Raw genomic sequence first — 22,210 nt, 5'->3', positions numbered from 1 at the left:
TCCTGAGCTTTTTACAGTACTGCCATTGTTTAAGAACTTCCTGCACTTGGCAACTTACCTTTGTTGGATTTTGGTAGTTCACATGAGCCGCTTCCAATCTTTCGCTTTTTCCTCGAAACAGATGAATTTTTCCTGTCAAAGGTAATAGGACTGTATTGAGGAAGGCTGTTGAATTTCTTTGCAAATTCTTCTTCCAATTTTGCTAAGCTAAATGGGAAACAAAACCATTCAAATTAAATGTAACTCTTTCTGGAGAAAAAAATATATTGTTTAAGAGCATGTCTGTGTATACACACACACCTTTCTACACAGAGAGAGGGGAAAATCAGGTAAATTTACACACTGTAAACACCAAACCAGTATATATTAATCCAGCTTTGGAATGAGAATGTACATTTCTGCTTCTGCATTTGTAACAGTGCAAATTGATTACCTTAGTAGCATATGTTAAAATTAGAAAAAAAACAATCAATGTCATACTGGTGACATTTAGCTCTGTTTGCTGCACAGATTTGTACAAGAGATTTGTCTGTTCTGTGAGGGGAATGAACAAAGATAGCAAAACCAATAAATAAACCAATGAAATAGCTTCACATAAAAGTTCTTACACCAGAATGAAAACAGCATTTCAAACCAGAAGAAGAATGTCAAACTAATCAATCTTCTGAAACATGAAGCATTGGGATTGGAATTAGTTTTGTATTTGTTCTGGGTGATTAGATCTTCTCCCCTTGTATTTCACTTGTTGTGAGATGAAAAATGCTACTAGCTTATGCTTTCATGAAAGCCAACAACACCTCATACTGCAGCCTAACCTGAATGACTGTCAGCAGATTAACTACAACTCAAGAAATCCACAGACAAGGTATGACTGTTCCTAACAGCCAGAACAAAACAAAGCCCTCAAAAGAGGATGGCACAGCATTTCCAGCTATACCGACTACACTGGCTTGCATAAGCACTCTGTTCCTGCAAGTTTTTGCAGCCAGGCAGAAGTAGAAATTGTGTTTTAGTAAAAGGCAAGCACACAGGCAGGTTATAAATAGCACTGTCAATGACAGAGGAACAATGACATCTTCCACTTGTTTTTAATTCTCCTCGCTATGAAAAACCTCATCTTGACAGAAGTTGGCACGACTGTTGGAAGGATGGCTCTTTATAAACTTGAAGTATCACAAGAAACACGGTACTTCTCTGTGCTTTCTGAAGCAGCACTTGAAACAAATTGCATTCTGAAAGTTTTGGTACACATGAAGATACTTCATTTTTTCTCTGTAATTATTACTTCTCTCAGGAAGCAACTTTCCATCTTAAAATACAGCCTTGGCTCTTTGCAGACCAGGTGCATGGTGGGATTTGTTTGTTTGTGTACACGTGTTTTATTTTGGTTTTAAATCACAAAGGTCTCTTACATCAGTAGCGCTTGGTACTGCTACCTTTTTCTCTTCCACACGGATGTTCCCTGACAACCACAAAACCATCTGATTTTCTGCTCTGACTCAGCTCCTCTCCCCCTGTCCGTTCCCACCTGCCTCAGCTCCTGCCCTGAGGGCATGAGGGGCTGCAGCTCTAATTGGGAAGGCCAAACCTCATTTGACAGTGGATGAGCTGCCATCCTTGCTAGTAATTTATAACTTGTGTGACATGCAGGCAGGCAATGCAGAGTGCTGCTGTCTCTATGTTAGCGATTAATTATTTAAGGAAATAAATTTATTTAAGGAAATAAATTTATTTAAGGAAATAAAAAATAATCCACACCATCATGAATTTTAAGAGCCTCTCAGAAGCCTGGTTTGACATGTGTAGCTGAGCTGAGGTGTTCACCCTGCACAGCCTAGTTCTGCCAGGAGATACAGGCAGGTATGCTTGGCAAAGGTGTGGAGAAAGCACATCTGACCCAGACCATCAGGGAAATATGGGAAGCTAATGATGGGGAAGGTAGGACACAGGGAAAATTATGAAAATTATGTCATTCTGAAGGGGTGAGGACCCTTTCACCAATGCATGTACAAAATGAGGCTGAAATGTGATGCTGAAGGGAGCAGAGAGAGTTAAGTGGAGCAGGCAGAGGTAAAACCAGCTCTTCAAGTTGCCAGAAGATCGAGTAATGCAATGAAAAGGGATACAGGATACCTTCTCCAGCACTTTGGCTTCACAAATTCTTAATTTTGCCTTTACAGAGTTCCCTAAATAATATTCATTAATGATGCAATGAGAGATTGGAAAACACGTATTTTCTCATCCATCCAGTGAATGAGGGTAGTGTTGAATTAATGATTTAGACAATTTTCCTCGGTACTCTTTGAATAAATAATTTACAACTACTTTTTTTATGCTACAAGATGTGATGAGCTTTCCCACCATTATGTGGGAAAATTTTTCAATCTTTCAACTGAAAATATTTCCAAAACTTATACAAAGCTCTAAAAATACAAAGTGTTCCATTTTTTCTTAACTAATTTTTCTTGACTATTCCAATAAACAAGACTTGGGGATTCCCACTGATTTAATATCTTTGCTGAAAGTGAACTGCAATTAGATGTCACATAAACTAGGTTGTGAAAAGGGTACTGCAAACCTGCAAAACCAAACATATTATAATTTTAAGCATGAAACATGGAAAACCTCCTCTTTTAAATGCATTTTCTCATCTGCAAGAATTTGCAAGCATGAATGGCAACCCAGATTTAACTACTACCCCTGCAACTAAATAAATCTGTAATACTCTGACAAAAATCATTACTTGTATACTAGAAAAGTAATTCTGTGCAGCCTTGCTAAATTTTCATGCATCTATACTCATTAATTGTTTCTAAGATATATTTAATTTCATCATGGTGGACATAAACAGTTTAAATACCTTTTCTCTACAACAGAAAATTGACATTATTTATCATAATTATTTGCCAATATAAGAGCATTGTTTACTATTCCTTTGTAAGCAATCTCTCCAAGTGGGCATAGAGATCTATTCTTTCTAGTCTAATCTGGTTTATGATGATTGAACACCTACATAGAACTTTAAAGAGTGCTTGCAAAGTACTCTGAAATTCTAAGTAACCCTCTTCACTACTTTTTGAGCAGGTAAATATTGTGTGGTTTCTTTAGAACTGAGCAAGTAACACCATTCAAATTCACTTACAGTGGTGTAAACCAGGAAAGATCTCAAAGGAATTACTCTACTATATAAACAACAGGTATTTAGAGCATGACTCAGTTCCACAGGGTTTTTCATTTTTGGAATTGTGATTATTTGTGTGTTAGATGCAGGTCACTCAGCTGCAGTGAGGAGGACTCACTCTTAAATTATTAGGCTGACCTAACTAAAACATCAGTGTTAAGCCACAACTTACCCAAAAACAAACTCTTCCTTTGGCTTAGTCTTTTTCAGTTTTTTGTTCCCACTTGTCCCACTTGGGGAAAAGGCCCAGATTTCTTCATTCCAGCATCCTTCATGATCTGAGGAGTTACCTTTTCCTGAGCTTCTTTTTCCTGTGATGAAGGCAGACAATTGTTTCTCATCTTAAGAAAAATGTTCCAAAACAAAGTAAACGCAAAAGAAACTTGTGTACCCAGGCAGTACAGCAACGTATGAAGCCTGACCTTCTCTAAGGCAGTCACAAAACATTTTTCATTTTAAAGTGGGCAATGATGATATTGACAACTATTCTGCGTCCCCTCTCCTGTCTTTTCCTAGACTATCTCAGAAGTCAGGATCTCTTAAGGTATAAAGAAGAAAGAGATGAAGAGATAGACAGTAATAAGCTTCCCTAAATTACAAACTACTTTTTTCTTTTCTGACTCTTCTAATTACACATATAAATCTACCAGTTGGAAAAACACACTTCCAGACATTTCACTGAAAGCTTCCAGATATTATCTCAAATTTGTCCTTCCACAGGATAAAGGGTTCTCACTTACTGCCTACAGCAAATCTAACAACCAAAGCAAAACCAGAACACATTTGCTTCTTGCAGGATTGAGAACTATGCTCACAACCACAGGAGTTGTTTATATAGAAACAAGGTAATGGTTCAGGGTTACATACATCACAAGTCCTGCACACATCTACCAGCAGGCTGACAAATTAAACAACAAAGCCTTCAGCCGAGAACTTAAAACTCAAAGACGAAAATACAGCAGTTAGGAATCTGTGAGGTAAGCAGGAACACAGATTGCAGGACTTCAAAAGACCTGCCCTGGAACAGGGAGCCCAGCCACTCCACCTGTCCCTAGCATCTCAGGTGGCCAGACACAATATTCCCACTGCACACTGCTCAAACTCCAGCTTAAATATGAATTTTTGTTTTTCCTCCCACTCCAGGCAGGCTTTTGCAGTTCATGCTGTAAACAAAACACTCAAAGCCACCCACCTCTGTCCACATTAGCGCGCAGAGATGTGAGCATGCCCTCTGACACCAGAGTTTTATAAAGAGCACCTTTGCAAGATCTCTCCGATTTCCTGGAGCCACACGTTTCTATCTTTTTAACACAGTCACTGTCCTCAGTTTTGATCTGTTCTGGTAAGCTTTGGGGTACCACTTCCTCTGCTGGGGTCAGTGGTTCCACTTTAATGTTATCAGGAGCCTCACATGGTACTTCCTTGCTGGCTTCAATACTAAGGAAATCGGGAGGCTTGGATTCTTTGGTGGTCTCCATTGGTTTCTCCTTTGATGTTTTCTTTTCTTTTGATTTCACTTTTTTCTTTGGTGATTTTGTATCCAACATGCTTCCCTTCACATTTGAGACAGGGCGGTTTTTTTTGCGGGGAGTATCTGCAAGTCTCTCAGCACCCCAGTCCCCCTTGGCCACGGCTTCAATTGTGTACATGACACTTTCAATGTCCGACTCGGAGGATTGCCTCTTTTTACAAGACTTTTTGGGGGTGCATTTTTCATTTGTGTGCCGGTCCAACTTATTTTTTTTCTTTTTCTTCTTTATCTTTTCTGGCTTTAGCCCAAGGATAGCCATGTCACTCATGAAAAGCTCTGGAGAACGGCACATGTGATCCTTTGTGTTATCCTTTCTCTCAAAAGGACTGTTTTCCATTGCAAGACTAGTAAAATCTCTGCATTTTGCAGTTTCTGATTCCTCAGCTTTTGTTTCATCTGGGTTCTGCAATTTTTCTGTCTCTGATTGTTCTACTTTTCTATTACTGGAGTCTTTTACTGTTGTTTTCTCCAGTTCTACTTCCATGTCCTCTGAAACTTCCCCTTCCTCATCTTCCAGTGCTTCCACTTTTGTTTTCCCAGGTTCTTTCACTTTTACTCCTTCTGAAGCAAGGCACATCTAAAATAAGTTTTAAAACAGTCCCATCAAACAAACATCAACTGTTAACATTACTTATACTAACAGGAGCATTTAACAGGGAATCTCTCTGGCATTTTAGTTTAGGAAAGCAAACTGTGCTACAGGACAGTACTGAAAAACAGGCTGAAGACATGCTGAAACTGATGCAATGGGATGAGGGCTAAGTGCTAGAATAAGGCTGGCAGGTTCATTGCTCTAATAAAAAAGACTCCCAACTGATCTCAGTGGTGTTTCCTTTAAAGCTCTTTATATCATCTGGAAATCCACTGCTAGACAGGTTTTCAGAATATCTGAAATGCAACAGAACAGAGTTATCTCTGACTACTGCCACAATCTACTTGGAATCTCACATCCATTCCCCCTTCAACTTTCAAATGTCCCTAATACAATTCCTTTCTCCATTTTCTAAATAGCCTTGAAGGAGTAAGGGAAAAATGTTTACTGAATCTCCCTGAGGTTATTTTCTTCTATTTGAATGTAAGAAATTATTTGGAAGGTAGTGCAAAAGCCTTCCAAATCTTTCTTCTCATGTCACAGACTTATTTTGCAAAAAACTGCAAAGCAGCAGTGGTTGCCATGGTTATCTCCTCCTGGAGATAACTCTAATGGAAACCAAAATCCTTATACTATCTGAGGAACACCAATATTCAGAAAAAGAACTGTCAGAAGGTCCTCAAACTGCCATGTTCCGGCAGCACTGACTTAGGAGATCCTCTCTGTTTTGGATCACCTGTAAGCTATGCAGACACATCTACAGAAGGTAGTCCTTCACGGCACCAACCAACAGCCCTTGGGAAGACATGCTTTGTTCTTGCTGTCCTCTCTCAAAGCCCCCAAGCTGAATTCCCAGTGCAGTTTTGTTTTTAGAACAAATGTCAACCAGTCACCTGGAGCAAAACCAGATGGAGGAGGCTTGCTTTGAACCAGACATCAGAAGGTTCCTGCAGCTTAGCCCACAGGCCATGTGGTCAGTATGGATGTACCTCCCCGAGACATATGGGTTCTCTTTAGGTCTATTTTAGATTTCTCAAATTGGCAAGGCTTTTCTTCCTTGCAAACTAAAAAAGTCTCTCATACCAATTTATGTAAGAACATAACACCAATGATTGGGATGTTTTTGTAGCAGGTTTCCAAAATTCTTGCTGCACAAGGTAGAAATTACTGATCTGGTTCAGGACAAGCTGAGCTGAGCAGTGTAAAGCACCAGAGCTTGGGCAACACACAGGATCTATTGGGAAGCAGGTTAGACTAGGCAAAGGAGAACTCCACAACTGTGCTGATGTGGGCACTTGGTACAAAGGTAGTTCTGTGACTTTTTTACTACACTGCAATCTTAAGCACAGCCCGTGATTCTCAAAAGATAAAGTTCAATCTTTAAGATGGAGCTCCCTGGACTAAGACTATTTTGTCAATTCAACATACATCGCATAGCCAATGGATTTTTTCCTTTTATACATTTGCTTCTTCTGCAGTAGCCAGTAGTACAGAGCTACAGATGTGGCTACAAAAGAAGTGAATTCCGTCTTGTCAGCAAATAAACTTCTAATTAAACAATCTTCAAGACTGGGAAAGCTTAAAAAAATTGTTTAGAAACAAAAAGAGGCAAAATTTCAATAAAGTGCCATTGATTTTAACTGCTCCCAGAAGGAAGATCTGCTGAGAGTACCACAGCAGAACTTCTATGTAAGTTATTGACCTGTTAGTTCTGGTCATAATGGGCAGAAATGCAAAATAAAATGGGCATGAAAAGCAAAAATAAATGAAAGCAGCTCATAACCATTATCATGAATTTGTAATGGCAATGTCTGAATTTTATAACACAGTCATCCAGTCCTCTCTCTCAACTATTTATGTTCCTCAGCCAAGCCCTAAGACCTCAAAGCCTAAACTAAGAAACTGAATCAAGTTCAGTTGCAACCAAGTCCCTTTGCCACCAGGAACTGATAGTACTTCTCAGCTGCAGACTCTTAGAAACCTCTAAATTGATGGCTAATCTGGGGAAATCTTGACTTGTGGCATCTGAGCCATGATAATTTATGGTTCTATAAGCAGTGGTGCAATTATAACTGTATCACTCTTCTGCCTTGCAGACTTTGGCAATCAATAGCTTGAACTTCTCCACCCAACTGCACCTGGGGAAATTAGTCATGAGTATGTTAGTGTTACCTCTGCCAGCTGAAATAATGCTGATGTTCCACACTGTTTCGTTAAATCAGAAGGCCCTGAATGGGATGTACTTGAAGAAATCTATGGAGAGAAAAATGCACACAAAGGAAACATTCTTTGATCACTACCAATTCTTCCATGTTTATGACACAGCTTTTCAACAGATTATTTCCCCGCTTCCCAAAATTAATTTATAAGATTATATACTAAAATAGAAGTGTAGACCTGTGCATGCTGGTACAAATAAAAACCCACTCCAACACTGTTCTGGTGGACAACACCACTGTACACTAAATGATACTTGCACATTTGGGGTTTTTCTTGTCAGGACTCCCTTTGAGGAACAGGATGAACTGAAACACAGGCTCTCTCACACAGGAACAGACTCCAGCAGTTAAACAACAATCTACACCAGCATGCAGCCCAGCTGGTGGTGTTTTTAAAGGCCTAGCAGGACACCAGATCCCAAAATTTTAAATTATTTCATTATCACGGGTTAAGGAGGCTATTTCTTTCAGGTTATGATATTGCCTTTTGGTATCCTATAGGACTCATATAAAAGAGATGCTCTGAACCCAAAGTTAAGTAAAAGCCCTCAAGCCTTTGGTAATCTTTAGTATTCCTCGGAATAAAAGAAGGCTGTCATGATGATTATCCTCCAAGAATCTTTTTCCTGCATCAGGCCATGATCCTCTTCAGTACTTTAGAGTATTTTGCGTCAGTTTTGAAACAGGTGCAAGGAAATTATCTTTTCCTAAACAACTTTAAAGTATCAGTATCAGGATTGGCCGCTAGTTTAAAGAAAATGTTGTATTTTTAAGGACATATCCCATCATCCCAGACCAGGCTTATGGGCTTTTTATACCTCCTTCTTTAGGCTGCACAGGAATGTGAAGTTATAAGGGACTGAGGAACCAAAATATTTACACCCTTTTGTCTCTCCCTGTCCCCACAAACTCAGTTTTCATTGCTCTCAATCAGCATGGGCCTACACAGTCGATTGCAGAATTTGGCCTGTCACTGCCATAAAGGAAATAAACAAAAACCAACACTGTCTCTACATCTCCTGGAAGGTGCAGCTCCTCACAGCACCTCCCAAGCTCTGATCATCAGAGCTCAGGCCTCCACATGCTGCTGACAGCCAGGTGCTGCTAGTGCTCTGAGTGGGCTCCTTGCCTTGGTGAGGCGATGCTCCACTCCTGCACTCCAACACTTACTCTTGTGCCTCTGCACTGAAGCTAAACACAGCAAGGGACTCAGCAGAACTGAACAGCAACAACCTCCCAAGCTTCAAATGCAGAGTGGCTCCAACCATTTGTAGAAACTTAGAAATCCTCAGAAGTTTTAGATAATAATTAAACCCCCTTCAGCATTTTATTTTAATCACCATCTGTGAAATATTGTGAAATATCAAAAAGGAAGGGATAGGGAAGGGTTGGGGGGGGGGGGGGAGAAGATAAAATTGTTTAATCTACATAGCAAAGAGATGAAGGAGGAGCAGAGCAGCGTGGTGTGCTGAAGAAGACAGGCTCCCACGCACCAGACACTTGCCATGGCAGCAGCATGGAAACAGTAGTCCCCTCCAGTGCACAACATCTGCAGTTTGGAGTTACAGCAAGCTGTCTGCCAAATCCACTTGCAAACCTAAGACACCCTCGAGGTGATTATGAAATGGTTTATTTGGGATGCTTCAAATCAGGGACTGAACTGCATCTGAAAACTCAAGCTGAATCTCTCACATATCATTTACTGAACTATGATCCAACATTAGAGATCTCCAAAACTGGGGAAAAAATAAGAAAAAAAATCTACAGCACTGATGTGCTCACCTCTACAAGAGCTAGAGACATGGAGAATGTGCCTAGCACATCTGCTGTGCTGTTTTTCCCTGTTTGAATCAGAGCCTTTAACGTCCATTTTGTGTATTAAATTAGGCTTGCAGGACACCATCTGAGCAATCACTGAGAGATCACGGAAACCTGTCCAACACACAACGTCATGCTGCCAGACTTAGCTTCGCTTTTTCTGCCACCTGCAGTACAAACTGTGCACTCCTGTGGACAAGCATCTGTCCTTCTACTAAATTGGGGCTTCACAAGCTTCATGGTCACATCACAACCTCCAATGCTGACTTCTAAAGATCAGGCTGCACACGGCAATAATCCTCACTCCAGAACAGCACTACTCAGCCTGCTGCTGTCCTGTTAAAGGCCACGTTAGAAACTTCTGGTGTCCCTGAGTAAATACTCCCAGCCCTTCTGCTGGCCCAGAGCTGCAACAGCCAAATACCCTTATGGATCACTGACCACAGTTGGGTGTAATCACCCTTGCACAGGCACTGCTGGCAATGGAGCACATAGCCACAAACTCTACTACTGCCAGACTGCCTGTACAGTACGGCAGATTTTCTTCCACTCATATAAATTCCTATAAAGCCACAGTCCTGCAAGACTAGAACAAGACATGAAATACTTTCATTTCAATGCTTCCAACCTCTGCCTTCTTCCTGAGAGGGACTGATCTCACCAGCAAGAATATAGGGCTGTCTGCAACTAGAGAGGATCCAGAGAACCATTTTCCTTACTGAAATAGGATGTGAATTTGAAACAAACTAAAAGACCACAACAAAAACCAACAAAAGAACTGTACAAGTAGCATGCTAGCATACTTCCTTATTTGTCTGGAATACAGCATGTATCTTCATCTTTCAATCATCACAAAGAATAGTATCTGCACATCACATTGAGTGAATCATCCATATCAAAGAGAAGACCTCTACAAGGCTATATTTAAGACTCACAGAGAATTTCTAGGACCTTGAGGAAACCTGACCCAGCATTCTTGATTACTGCTAACAGTTGCCAATTTCAGAATTTAATACACTGCATCAACTTCCAGCTCTTCATACAGATTCCTGATGACCTTTCCCTATTCTCAGTCCTCAATTAAGCAATGTACCTTCCAATCATCACAACTAAAGCTTTGTTTTTTTAATCCTGGTATCCAGCTCCTCATTAAGAATATTGTTACCTCCTGTTTTTGCTGTTCACCTGAACATTGTTTTTATTACTGTTATAAAGTTAACTTTCCCAAAAAGAAGTGTAACTTTCTGTGCTGTCTCTAAGAAAATAAGCACATTCACAAGTGTCTAAAAGACTAGGTCCCTGGGACCATAGCCACTGCCTACTTCTCTTGGTATGTCATTATTTACTAATTTATGTTTCTGGAAACAAGAAATTTGATACTAGAGCAAACCTTAAACAAATAATACTTTTTTGTGGAAAAGGTAAACACATCCTCCCCTTCTGACACCAGTGGGTATAACTTTACCTCTGCCAACTGGAAGAGTGCCGACTTCCCACAGTGCTTTACTGGCTCAGGACTTGGCAACTGGGAAGTGTTTGATGAGATCTAGGTTACAAATGAACAGAGGAGAAAATATTTCAGTGGTACACAGGAGAGACAGAAAGGGAGGGGAAAAAAGAATAGAAAACAAGAGATTAGTTAAATTTTAGTTTTCTGGCAAAAGGCCCTACTTCAGACAGGCAACCCCATCCAAGAAACACTTAACAGATATGTAGAAAACAGAAGAACACAAGCAAATACCACATTCCTTCCTTAGATTATGTTCATGGATACTCTATGTCTGTACTGTCCACAGCTAATATTCTGTCATGTGTTTTATATAAGTTTTATGTGACCAAGTGAACAAATCATACCTGTTGCTTAAAAATATGCCCTATTAGTTGTTAAGGTTAAATTAAATTCTCCCAGAAGGTCTGGGCAGTATTTCCCATTATTTAGACATAGAAGAGGACCACCTGTCCTCACAGGCAGTTCTTGTTTCACTTCCTTTAGTTATGAAAAAGGAAATAAGACCTATATCTGGAGATTAAATCTAGCCTCCCAAAGGCTGGCTGTTGGTGTGCCAGCACCTTTGATAAGTAAATAACTGCCATTACCACTTTAGGGAATTGCTTTTACAGCCAAATTTTTTCAGACCTGCTTTCTAGTGCAGCATTATGAATTCAGAAATGCAAGAAATTTCTGATATGTGACCTTTTTGGCATGGCATTGCATAGTAGTATTTGACTTAGAAGCCTTTAAAAGCCTTGGGACAAAATCATCAGTGTTTCTATGGTATCTCCCTCACTACAAAAATCACATTTAGGACCATGATTACATAGGTAGTGACAGGACAAGGCCAATGGTTTTAAGGTGAAAGAGGGCAGGTTTATGGGAGATGTTACAAAAAATTCTTAACTCAGAGGGTGGTGAGGCACTGGAACAGGTGGCCCAGAGAGGCTGGTGTTCAGGGCCAGGCTGGGTGGGGCTTTGAGAAACCCCATGGAGTGGAAGGTGTCCCTGCATGTGGCAGGGGGCTGGAACAAGATGAGCTTTATGGTCCCTTCCAATTAAAACCATCCTATGGTTCTATGATCTTCCAGATGCAAAAATTATCATGTTTGCCTTTCTCCTTGTAATAAATTCTCTCTTTTGAACTAGGTTATTTGAAGAATTTATCTTTCAGTTACCTGTCAAAGAATTTATTATTACACTCCCCACCACATCCTCCTCCACCAAAATCCAGGACATCCATTTCACTTAAAGCTACTTCAGCACAGTGAACAATACTCAAATGTGCACCAACAGTAATTTTTAATATTGAACTGAAATAATTCAACATCCTAGTTTTGCTTTGAGACAGTTCAGTGAAGCTGCTCAGGACCCTCCTTGACTAAGTGATCTTGTACACTGCACTTCAACTTTTTTTATCCTCCTATTTTAACAAATGCTCATCTCAATGATTTTTTTTCTGCTTAACATGAATGGCAGAAAAAGGATAGAACAACACCCACATACACTGAATTATAACTTGAGAATATACAGGCATATCTTGCCTCCTGATGCAGAAAGTGAGGAAACAGTAAAGAAATTTTGACAAGACAATAGGTGTTCCTAACAAAATGTGAGATCTTTATACTACTAAAAGAAAGAGAGGAAGGAGACACTTCATCTCAGAAAAAAAACCAACTCAACCTTTAAAGAGCTAAGAAAACAAACAGCAAGTGACAGAAGCATATAACTCATTCTGATGAAGTTACTGGCCAAACATCAGAAGGAAAAGAATGGCTGATCAATCAGCTCTCAGTGAGGTTACAGATCCCATTCCCTGTCTTAAGGACACTTCCCAGACTTAAAAATAATCAGAATCCGCAGTACTACAACCACAAAGAGCCCTTTACTGATGTACAGGTTTAACTGGAGGATCATCAGGATCAAGTTACTATCTTTTATTACAATACAGGTGGGACTTCAGCTATTATATTACATTTTAGTTTGCAAAAGAAGCTGGAACTACTTTTGCATATTCCTCCTAGAACAGGCATTGCATTCCAACACAAACATTTAATAATTTCAGTATGTGGGCAAACAGCAAATACATTTTTCTTTACCTGGGAAGATTACAGCTTTACATATGGAAGCTGGAAGAGAAGACACTCACTAGTTTTTACACTCCAAATTTCAAGGTATTTTGATCAAAAGTTTTGGATTCAAACTTCCTGTTCTGCACAGAAATAAACAGAGCAAACCTTCTCAAAGTGAGCATGTGAGAATGCAGCATGGACAAAATCCTCCTGAGTCATGCTTTTTATCTTAAATGAAAATAACAAGCTGGACTAGCAAAAAAAATTCACCTTGTTGCATACTGCACATGTATTTGTTTTGTTTTTTTTTTTCTTTTTAATTAAATCACTTTGGGAAAAAATTTAGAAAAGCTGCTGAAAGCAAAGAGTTTGGTGGTTGTGGATTCACTTTATTTTTAAGATGGCTCAACTAGCAATTCTTTTGCTTCCATACTCCAGAAGCCTTTTCTTTAATAATGAATAAGAGTTTAGGAAAGTAAATCCAAGGGGTACTCATCTTTCAAGGGAGCAATCACCACCATCTGTTCACATTTGCCAAACACAGATGCAGTAAGACCACGAGAGGAAGGGGTCCCATCTGCTCTGCTTCCCTCTCATGGCAAGGACAGGGACAGTGACCAGTCCCTGTGAGCAGACAGCCTGCAAACAGCCCCTGCCCTACGGACCACAGCCCACTGCTCAGAAATCACAGCCTTTCCATACAGCTTCACATGAGGAGGACAAAAGTAGGGCCAACTACTGCCAAGGTCAGAAGCATGAGAAAGCCAAAAGCATAACTTGACAACAATCCAAACTTCAAAAAGCTCTTATGAGGATGTCACATCATCTTTGAAGACCTCCAAGGCACTTGCCTGTGCACCCACAGAACCCAATGAAGTCTTGCTTCCATGATTTTCATCATCTGTTGTGGCAAGTCATTGGGCAGGCCTCATTAGGCATATCCTGAACAGCTTTAATTGACAACTACAGCACTTGGGCTAGACAACCAGATGAAAGACTAACTGAGGCTTTAAAGACAAAAAGAATCCCAAGCTACTCTACACATAACGAGCTGTTTCTGAGTGACAGGGCACTTGTGCTCCTGGGGTAAAGGTGTCTGTTTTAAATGACAAACCTACTCAATGGGATCACTGTCTTCACAAAGAAGCACTTTTACTCACCCTGCTGCAAGGGCGGTGAAGAGAAAGGCAACATATGAGGAACACCCAGCCAGAACCAAAACTGAGCTGGGACGGCTGCCAGAAGTCTCCAGGCACATCAGACCAGAGCACACTTCACATTTCTTCACAGGTCTACTTGGCTACTGGTTAAATAACTACTTTCTCTCCTTCTCTTTTTTCTTTTGTAGCACTGTACATTGCTGACAGCAGCCCACTGCAAATTGCTTGCCATAATTTAGTTCTCTAAACGCAGCAATGCGTTCATATAGACAAGATGCAAGAAGAAGTGGCACAGTAAGAAATAGGACTTTTGCCAAATTTCACAAAGACAGCCTGTGCAAATGAAAGCCCTTATAGCTGAAAGAGCACAAGCAGATTTAATAGCAGGGGAGAAAGCTTAAAAAGGTTCTGTAACAGGCTCAATACTTTCCCCAGGAGCAACCTAAATTCAATCATCAGGCTACAAGCTAAGAAAAAGTACCATTTCTCTACTGCTATAGACAAAAAATTATGTTCATCACTGTCATTAAGGTTTTGCAGGAAGAATAACCATGGCTAACAAGGTGGGTTTTAAAATTTTTTCTTTTTTTTTTCTCTTTACCAGATTTCTGTCTCCTACTTCCAGCCACAGAACAAAACCAACCCCTCCAGACTGCACACACATTTAAATATTTTTACAAGAAAAAGAGATTAACCCTGACTCTAAAACTGTCCTCAGTAAATCCTAATTAACTTTCTAAGCACCTCTTCTACCTAATATTTGATGATTCATATGTGTACTCCAATGTGCCAAAGGAGCTCACTCAGCATACTGGAATGCAACTAAAGCACTATCACATCAGTATGACAATTTTCAGGTTTGTCATTTTGTTTGTTCAATTAGGAGAGGAAATGATTTTAGGTTCTGTGAAATTCTGAGAGTATGGCTAAGCCAGGTTTTATGTGACAAGTTAAGAATGTTGTACTAAATGCAATACATACTCTGTTCAACTCTGCAGATACCCAGAATGACTGAGATTTTTGCAACTAAGTTAGCAGATTCACTTGCAGTATTATTCCAGTATTTAGCAGTAAAATTAACAAAAAATGTTCTCCAGTTTGTATCTTTTAACTTGGTTTAAAAGTCTACCTTCAGCACATAGTTTCATCCTGCTCAATTCTAATTTTCTCAAAAGAGCTTTGCAAATTGACTTCTAACTTTCAAAGCTGTGGTTTACAATCATGAAAACACTTTCATGATTAGAGTTATTAACTGTATTTATCTTTTATAGGAGTGCTTGTAGCTAGGTATTTTCTGTCACTGAATCAGTAAATTGGTTTGTCTTCCTTGGCCCTCCTAAGAAAAACACCAAGGCCCCTTCCAGCAAGCTGAAAAAACATAGTAGACAATCAGCTCAACATTACACAGAAGGAAGTGTGTGACACACAGAATAACAATCAGGGTATCTTTTAATCCCTTATGCTCCTCTGCAATAGCACCAGCTCCAATCCCAGCCTTTTCAGGCACACACAAAATGCACCTGTGCCTTAAATGATTCTGCAAGCAGTATCAGACTCCCCCAAATGGGCAAGAAGAGTAAATGTGTGGAAAGTCAATTCACAGAGGCACATTTAACACATGGGAGAAGAAATTCCTAAAAGCAGCATTTCACAAACTCTAAATCTTCAATGTGTGGAGGAAGGCAGAAAGCTATGTACTTATGGGAAACTGACAGGCTTGATAAGTCACCACTTAACTGATGCTGTTAAATATCCTTGTGGCTGCTGTGATAAGCTTCCTTTGACCTGCAAGGATTCTCCAAATGATTCCTGCCTCTAGGGCAATCACCATTCTGCCCTGCTGCAGCCTCTTCCACAGGCAGCACAGTGTCATTTCAGAATGTCTTTTAATTGCTGTTTTCCTAGATGTAAATTAAAAGGCCATTTGGATAGTAAGTCTGCAGTGATCCTTTGGGTATGGAAGGCTAGGTAATGTTCACAAGCCCAATACCTCTCAGCTGGTAGAACTGGCCAACATCTCATCCAGTCACTGGTAATTCACCCCACGGTTTTCTTAACACAATACTGTCAGGAAGATACACATCTCCTGATGGGAGTCTCTGATAAGACAGGGTGCTCAGCCATTCTCAGCAACTCTTACCGGTTCCTTGCTTCCTCCCATCCTCCCCCACCACATTCAGCCATTGTACCTCAGCAAACTGAAACAATGCAGACTCCTCCGTTTGTTTTACTGCCCCCAGGACTCCAGGCTGTGACGTGTTGGAAGAGATCTGTCAGGAAAACAATTACGCTTGTGTTACCTAACTGTTCAGTTTCAGTATCACACTTCAGCATGCTAAATTTATAATCTGTCATAAAAAGATTCCTGGTACTCCAGAGTATGCAAACAAGTTCCAACACACCCTTAGAACAAACAGTATCTGCTTTCCAGGAAACACATAAACAGGTGATCTGTGAAATGGTAATCTTGAATTACTTTTCAGAAGGAAAATCCTTCCTAGAATCTACAAAATAAGCTTTTTTTGAAGGCTTTTATTTGCCTGCTGATATATCAAAGAAAGGTTAGCAACCAATACTTAACACTGTATTGTATTTCACAGTTCAGTGGAAGACCTGAGACTGCAGAATGGTGGTGATGACAGAGCACAAATTGCTACTTAGTACAGAAGGTAAGTGTGGAGAGAAACACAATGTGTGCAGGTATTCTGAGACACCAGATCTATCCCCCACACCAAGGTAACTGCATTTCATACTGTTTAACTTGTGTCAATTAGTTTTGTTGCAAATGACACTTCTGATTAACGCTAGACTTCACTACAAGTATAAATTATTTTGCCACTGACACACATACCTACCATGCAATGGTTAGGTGCACCCTCTCTACAGGATGTTTAACATCCTCGAAAAATAAGACTAGCTAATTTGCATTTCTAATTACTGATCATCAGTAGGCTACTTCTAAACCACATGTTTTAGCAGTGCAGGTGAGCTTGTTTCCTGGCACCCACTAAAAATTTTCTTCAATGGGTAAGGAAAAGCCTGAGGTCAGAAATCCTTAGCAAGGGCATATCTGGCAGCACACAATTCCTGCCTACTACCACATGAGTCTCTGGCACTTCCCTCCTTCGGCACTGTAAAATGAACTGAAACAATTAGGTGAGCTGGTATTTGTCTTACTCTTTAAAAGATTCAGCAGTGAAATTCAATACAAGACATTAGTCTACTGACAGTATAAGCACACAGAAGCAGCTCAGAAATATGGGAAGATGGACGTTGAATCATTACCACAAAAGTGTCATAAGTGATACTGGAATTAACCAATTCTAAGAAGCATCTAAGTATTGCTCTTCATTGCTGGCACACCGGGCATTTCCTCTTCCTAACAAGAAAAGCCAGCAGGCTGTTTAAGAGCCTAATTACAGGTTATCTACTTCATTCTGGCCATTATCTTTAATCAGAAATAAAGGATCAGTGCTCCAATTTACTTCTAATATATTTGAAAGACTCAGATCTTAAGCTGGAATTCAAGGGCTTGTGCACTGATATTAAAATATCCAACTGAAAAAGAAGTCCCATTTCCTGTGTGCTAGGATTGCAATGTGTCTGCTCCCAAAGTGATGATCTTTTAGGGAGGAGTATGAAAGTGCACAAGGCAATGGGTAACAAAGACACACAAGTCAGATTCACAGCTGGTGTGAATACAGGTAATAAAAAACCTTCACTATGACAAAATTTCTTTCCATATACACTTACTTAAAAACTATCCAGTGTCTTGTAAAATCAGTATCTATACAACTAAATATTTCTGTGTCATGTATTATGATTATTTCAAGAAACAACTGATGCTTGCAGAGGGCTAGAGTTCCTTGCAATTTCATTTTTGTCATGTTATTTACATCTATGAAACCCATTAAGACTTGGATGAAACTCTTCAAAGAAAAAGAGTAATAACACACACACACCACAGTTACATTTCTAGCAATAACTGGAGTATATTGACAAAAATATTGTACACTGCAAAATCAAAGCACACTTGCATAGAGCTGTTTGGTGGTTCTAGAAGAAAATTTTGGAGAGTCAAGAACTAGAATGATTTTTGATGGAGCCAGTGACTAAAGCAGCCACATTAGATTAGAAACATCCAAATACATGTTAAAACCTTAGTTAATAAGTCTCTAGTTTAAAACTAAGCACAGGAATGACATATCTCCAAATTATAGCTTAAACCAGGTGCTCCATTATTGCACCTGGGTTTCCACCAGGGTCCTAAACACCCTCTCTTGCACTTCAAGTCTTACCAACCTGATAAATGATTCAACAGCATAAACCCAAAAATGAGGGAACAAATAAAAACATCAATTTTAGTTAAAGACATTTCATTTTTCTTTCAGCTGGACATCAGATGCTTCTTAAAAGGATACACTAAGGGAAAAAAACTCTTTTAAAGAAACTCACCTCTGCAAACTGAAACAATGATGACTTCTGACAGGCTTCTGTAGAATTAGATGTATCAGACTGGCAAGTACTGGAGGAAACCTGAAAAAGGAGAGTGCAGGGTAAGACCTCAAAGGTGCTTCCCTCAAGCTAAAAACAACAGTGAGCAAAATAAACCATTTAAGAGAAGAAGGGCAAGCTAATGTTTCACAGTCCTGGAAAAATTAAATCATATTTACAGATGAAAACATTGTTTAGCACCCATTATAATGCATTTGCAAACTTTCTTGGAAAAGAAGACCACAAAAATACCAGGCTTTTCTTCTCCTTTTATGATTCTGAACTTGTCAGAATAGTTTTATACAACAGAATACTCAATGGATTATACTGGACTACACACATAACCATCTTGTATTGGTGATGCTATCAACACTACTACATCTATAATTCAGAGTAAGATTACATAGAAGGTAAAAAAAATTTTTGAAGACACAGTTGATGACAGAAATACTATTTAGAAAAATAATCTCCAATCATAACAGCATGAAAATAATTAGATAAGGGTAGCACAAGCCTAAAATTTCTCTAATCATGTACTTAAGTGTACATTTTAGGGGTGCTTTTGAGAAGCAGTGCAAGAAAGTCATTATAACTGAAAACAAAATGCAAACAAATGACTGTTCAAAACCAAAAGCCTTATTTGAATTAACACATCTTAGCCATGGTATTCTTATTAGCTAGAAATGTGTTAATCAAGTATTATTCTGTAAAGGAATTCTATCAAATACGATACATTCATTAAGTGTCACATTTGAGTATAAAATATTTACATGTGTAACTCCTAGGAGAATGAAGTACTGTTAGTGTAAAATAAGGTATGTAACATGGCTTGTAAGAAACAGAAAAAAAGGAAGGAAGCTTTGTAAGATTTTATAAAAAGTAACAGGATGGAAATTTTTTCCCTAACAACTTTTTTCCCCTCAAAATTTCAGTTTACTTAACAAATTAAAAAATAAATGTGGGGCTTTTTCTTATTCATTACCTAAGCAAGTAAATCAACAGCTTTTATTGGTGAAAGCTCATAAGATTTAGCTACTGACTGCACCTGTTGGTAAGTAAGCACAAAGCCCCACAGCTTGTGCAGCTTGCCCTGCTGCTGCTGTCTGAGATCCCGAAGCACTGCAATAGCAACAGCAGCATTTGCTTTCAGGAATCTGCTACCCACGCTCCCCTGGAAACACAAAATCCAAGTGTAGCAGCCCAGAGGACAAGGGGAAATTCACCAATGTGACAATTTGCTTACATACAAACAAACTTTCTTCTTTCCTGCCATAAACCTCATCAGCAACAGTGACTCCTGTTAAACACTGAGCAGAATGTTTCATCGGTGTACTATGGGAGTACAGCAACCCAAAGGGCTACAAAGAATGTAATTCTAATGTCTGTCTTCTGCCTTTTTAGTAGGTTGTGCTACTGTTTTCACTGATGTAATGTTTATTACTGACTTTTATCATGTTTCTGTACAGTCTGTTTAAGACGTCTGTGCCTCAACAGTAGTCCGGACTACTACCAGAAGAATATCTGGCTGCTTTTGAGAGACCCATCTCCAAAGGTCTGAGATTCTGCAAAGGTGCAAATATGTAAGGCAGCTGCTTGCACGTCTGAACATTCATTTGATTATTTTAGGCCACTGCATTGGTGAGATTCTTAAAAGAATAACCAAATTTTGGACTTGTTTCCCGTATTTTCTGCAGTTCAAGCAGCTGTTTTACACTGCTTAGCTCTGAGTTTGGAGCCATTGAGCCATGGACCCCAGGAGCACCATGCTGGAGCGGCAGTGCCCTTCCAAGAGGGGCTATCTGGGCTCAGCCCCCACAACACAGGGGCTGTCAGACACTCAGGATGAGCCTTCTCGCTGCCTCGGAGGGCATGTGCTGCGGGCTGGGCACAGCTTGTACACCTGGTGGTACCAGAACCACTTGCTGTGGGAGATGTGAAGCCCAGTTTTCTACGGGTTTGTGTGTAGAGCAGATTGCTGGTGCTCAGTAACCCAGTGGAGGTTTTGTAGTTGGAACCGCTACGTTTTTCTCATCAATTCCTGCTACTCTTTAAAAAGTTAATGCTGTTGCTTTTACTTGGCAGAGCACTTAATTAGACCTTGTTTCTTCTACTCTGCTGCTCTCCAAACACTCTTGACCTGTGGGAAACTTATTATCTCCATGACTTCTACCATTTGCCAGGTTGAACCCAATCAAAGCATTAAAATAATTACCAAAAGGAGCAGATGCACCGATAGTGCCATTTTGTACGTCCTATTTCCTGCTCTAATAAAATGTCCTCAACATCCCATTTCTTCCTCCAAGCCTTCTCTTGAGCTGCCCTGAGAGATTTTTCACTTGTGATTCACACTTTGCACGGACCCTGCATCACATGTATGATAGCCTTTTGCTCTCAAAAAGAAGAAAACCACAGGCCTTCCTTTCCCTGCAGGTTACCACAACCTGCTCTGAAACGATCCCACGGAGCGAGGGCGGAGGAAATCCCTGGGCCGGCCGCACCCCGAGGCTGCGAGGCGTTGGCGCCGCAGACAGGCAGGCTCTGGAGGCTTTGGAGGCCGCTCCGGCTGCCGGGATTTCTGGGCAGTAACCCACCGAGAGTCCACTAGGTGCTGCTGTAAGGCAAGGAAAGGGCCAGACGGACGAGTATGGGCGATGTGCAGGGAGGCGAACGGGCAAGCAAGGAGCGCTGCTCACCCGGCTGCAGCCTTGCTGTCAATAGCCTGCGCCGAGGAGCCGGCTGTGCCTGGCACAACCACAGCAGCTGCAGATGATCCGTCCGGCATCTCTGCTCAGGTGTTCAGTAAAATATGTTCACACACCGCTGTCTTGTGTAACCGATGAAAGCATTCAAAATGCAGGGGGAAACTGCATATCCATGTCCTTCACCTACAAGGTTGTAGAAGTCCATCCGAAAATCCTTCATTTTTTGCCTCACAATTGTCATGAGAAAAGACTACCGAAGAGTTAAAACTGCTGAGCCGGTTGGGAAAGAAAGTCTCCTGCTTATCTAGTGTGTTCACAAGTGATGCTTGCAGAACGCCATGCTGTACTCGAAGGGGGCATGCTGCCCTTTTCTGGACAATTGAACTGGACTTTCTTCCAAACTCCTGACCTGGCTGGACTGAGCTCTGGGGTGGCTCCCCTCCGCTCTATGAGAAGACCCCTCTTGCCTGTCTTCAACCACCGTGACGGACCAACAGAGATGCAAATCCCCTCATCAAGGAACCAAGAACGCCTCTGGCACCCCATTGGCACCCCCATGGCACCCCCATGGCAACCTCCTTCCAGAGACTGGGACTGTACTCCCTCCCAACTCAGGGAGGGGGAAAAACCTAATGTACCTGTGAGCATTTGGCCATGAAAACAATGGACTTCTCCCCTCCATGGAAACCTAATTTCAGCCACCCTTCCCCCAACCAAGAACAGTATATATATTGGGGTTCGGTCCGACTGTCCTTTGAGTACTCCCCAAGACTTGTACCAGCGAGTTTCGGCGGCGGGACCCCAAAGACATCACGTTTTGGTAGCTATACCCCATTCCCTGACCTCCTTTCCTCCCCTTTTTCTTTGTCTTACCCTTCTCTTCCCCGGATCCCTTAACCAAACGCATATTTAGCTGTGGTTATAATCAATAAAATTGCACCTTGTTGAT

At 40.5% G+C, this 22,210-nt stretch overlaps 1 protein-coding gene across 10 annotated transcripts in view; it reads right to left on the bottom strand.

Moving 5' to 3' along the window:
* BBX (BBX high mobility group box domain containing) overlaps nt 1-22,210 on the bottom strand; it is a 140,589-nt gene that overhangs the window by 26,417 nt on the left and 91,962 nt on the right. For 6 of the 10 annotated variants that reach the window (XM_058822550.1, XM_058822554.1, XM_058822544.1 and 3 more), the window contains exons 7-13: nt 18,521-18,601; nt 16,255-16,335; nt 10,807-10,887; nt 7,477-7,557; nt 4,374-5,289; nt 3,354-3,492; nt 59-207 (exon numbers count right to left, since the gene is read on the bottom strand). In XM_058822550.1, coding sequence (XP_058678533.1) covers nt 59-207; nt 3,354-3,492; nt 4,374-5,289; nt 7,477-7,557; nt 10,807-10,887; nt 16,255-16,335; nt 18,521-18,601 — 1,528 coding nt within the window. The remainder of the gene's footprint in view (nt 1-58; nt 208-3,353; nt 3,493-4,373; nt 5,290-7,476; nt 7,558-10,806; nt 10,888-16,254; nt 16,336-18,520; nt 18,602-22,210) is intronic. The other 4 variants (XM_058822563.1, XM_058822589.1, XM_058822605.1 and 1 more) reach the window with 2 other exon arrangements.

Source organism: Ammospiza caudacuta, chromosome 2, assembly GCF_027887145.1.
Source record: "Ammospiza caudacuta isolate bAmmCau1 chromosome 2, bAmmCau1.pri, whole genome shotgun sequence".
Classification (NCBI taxonomy): Eukaryota; Metazoa; Chordata; class Aves; order Passeriformes; family Passerellidae; genus Ammospiza; species Ammospiza caudacuta.
This window is presented reverse-complemented; position numbering and strand designations above follow the sequence as displayed.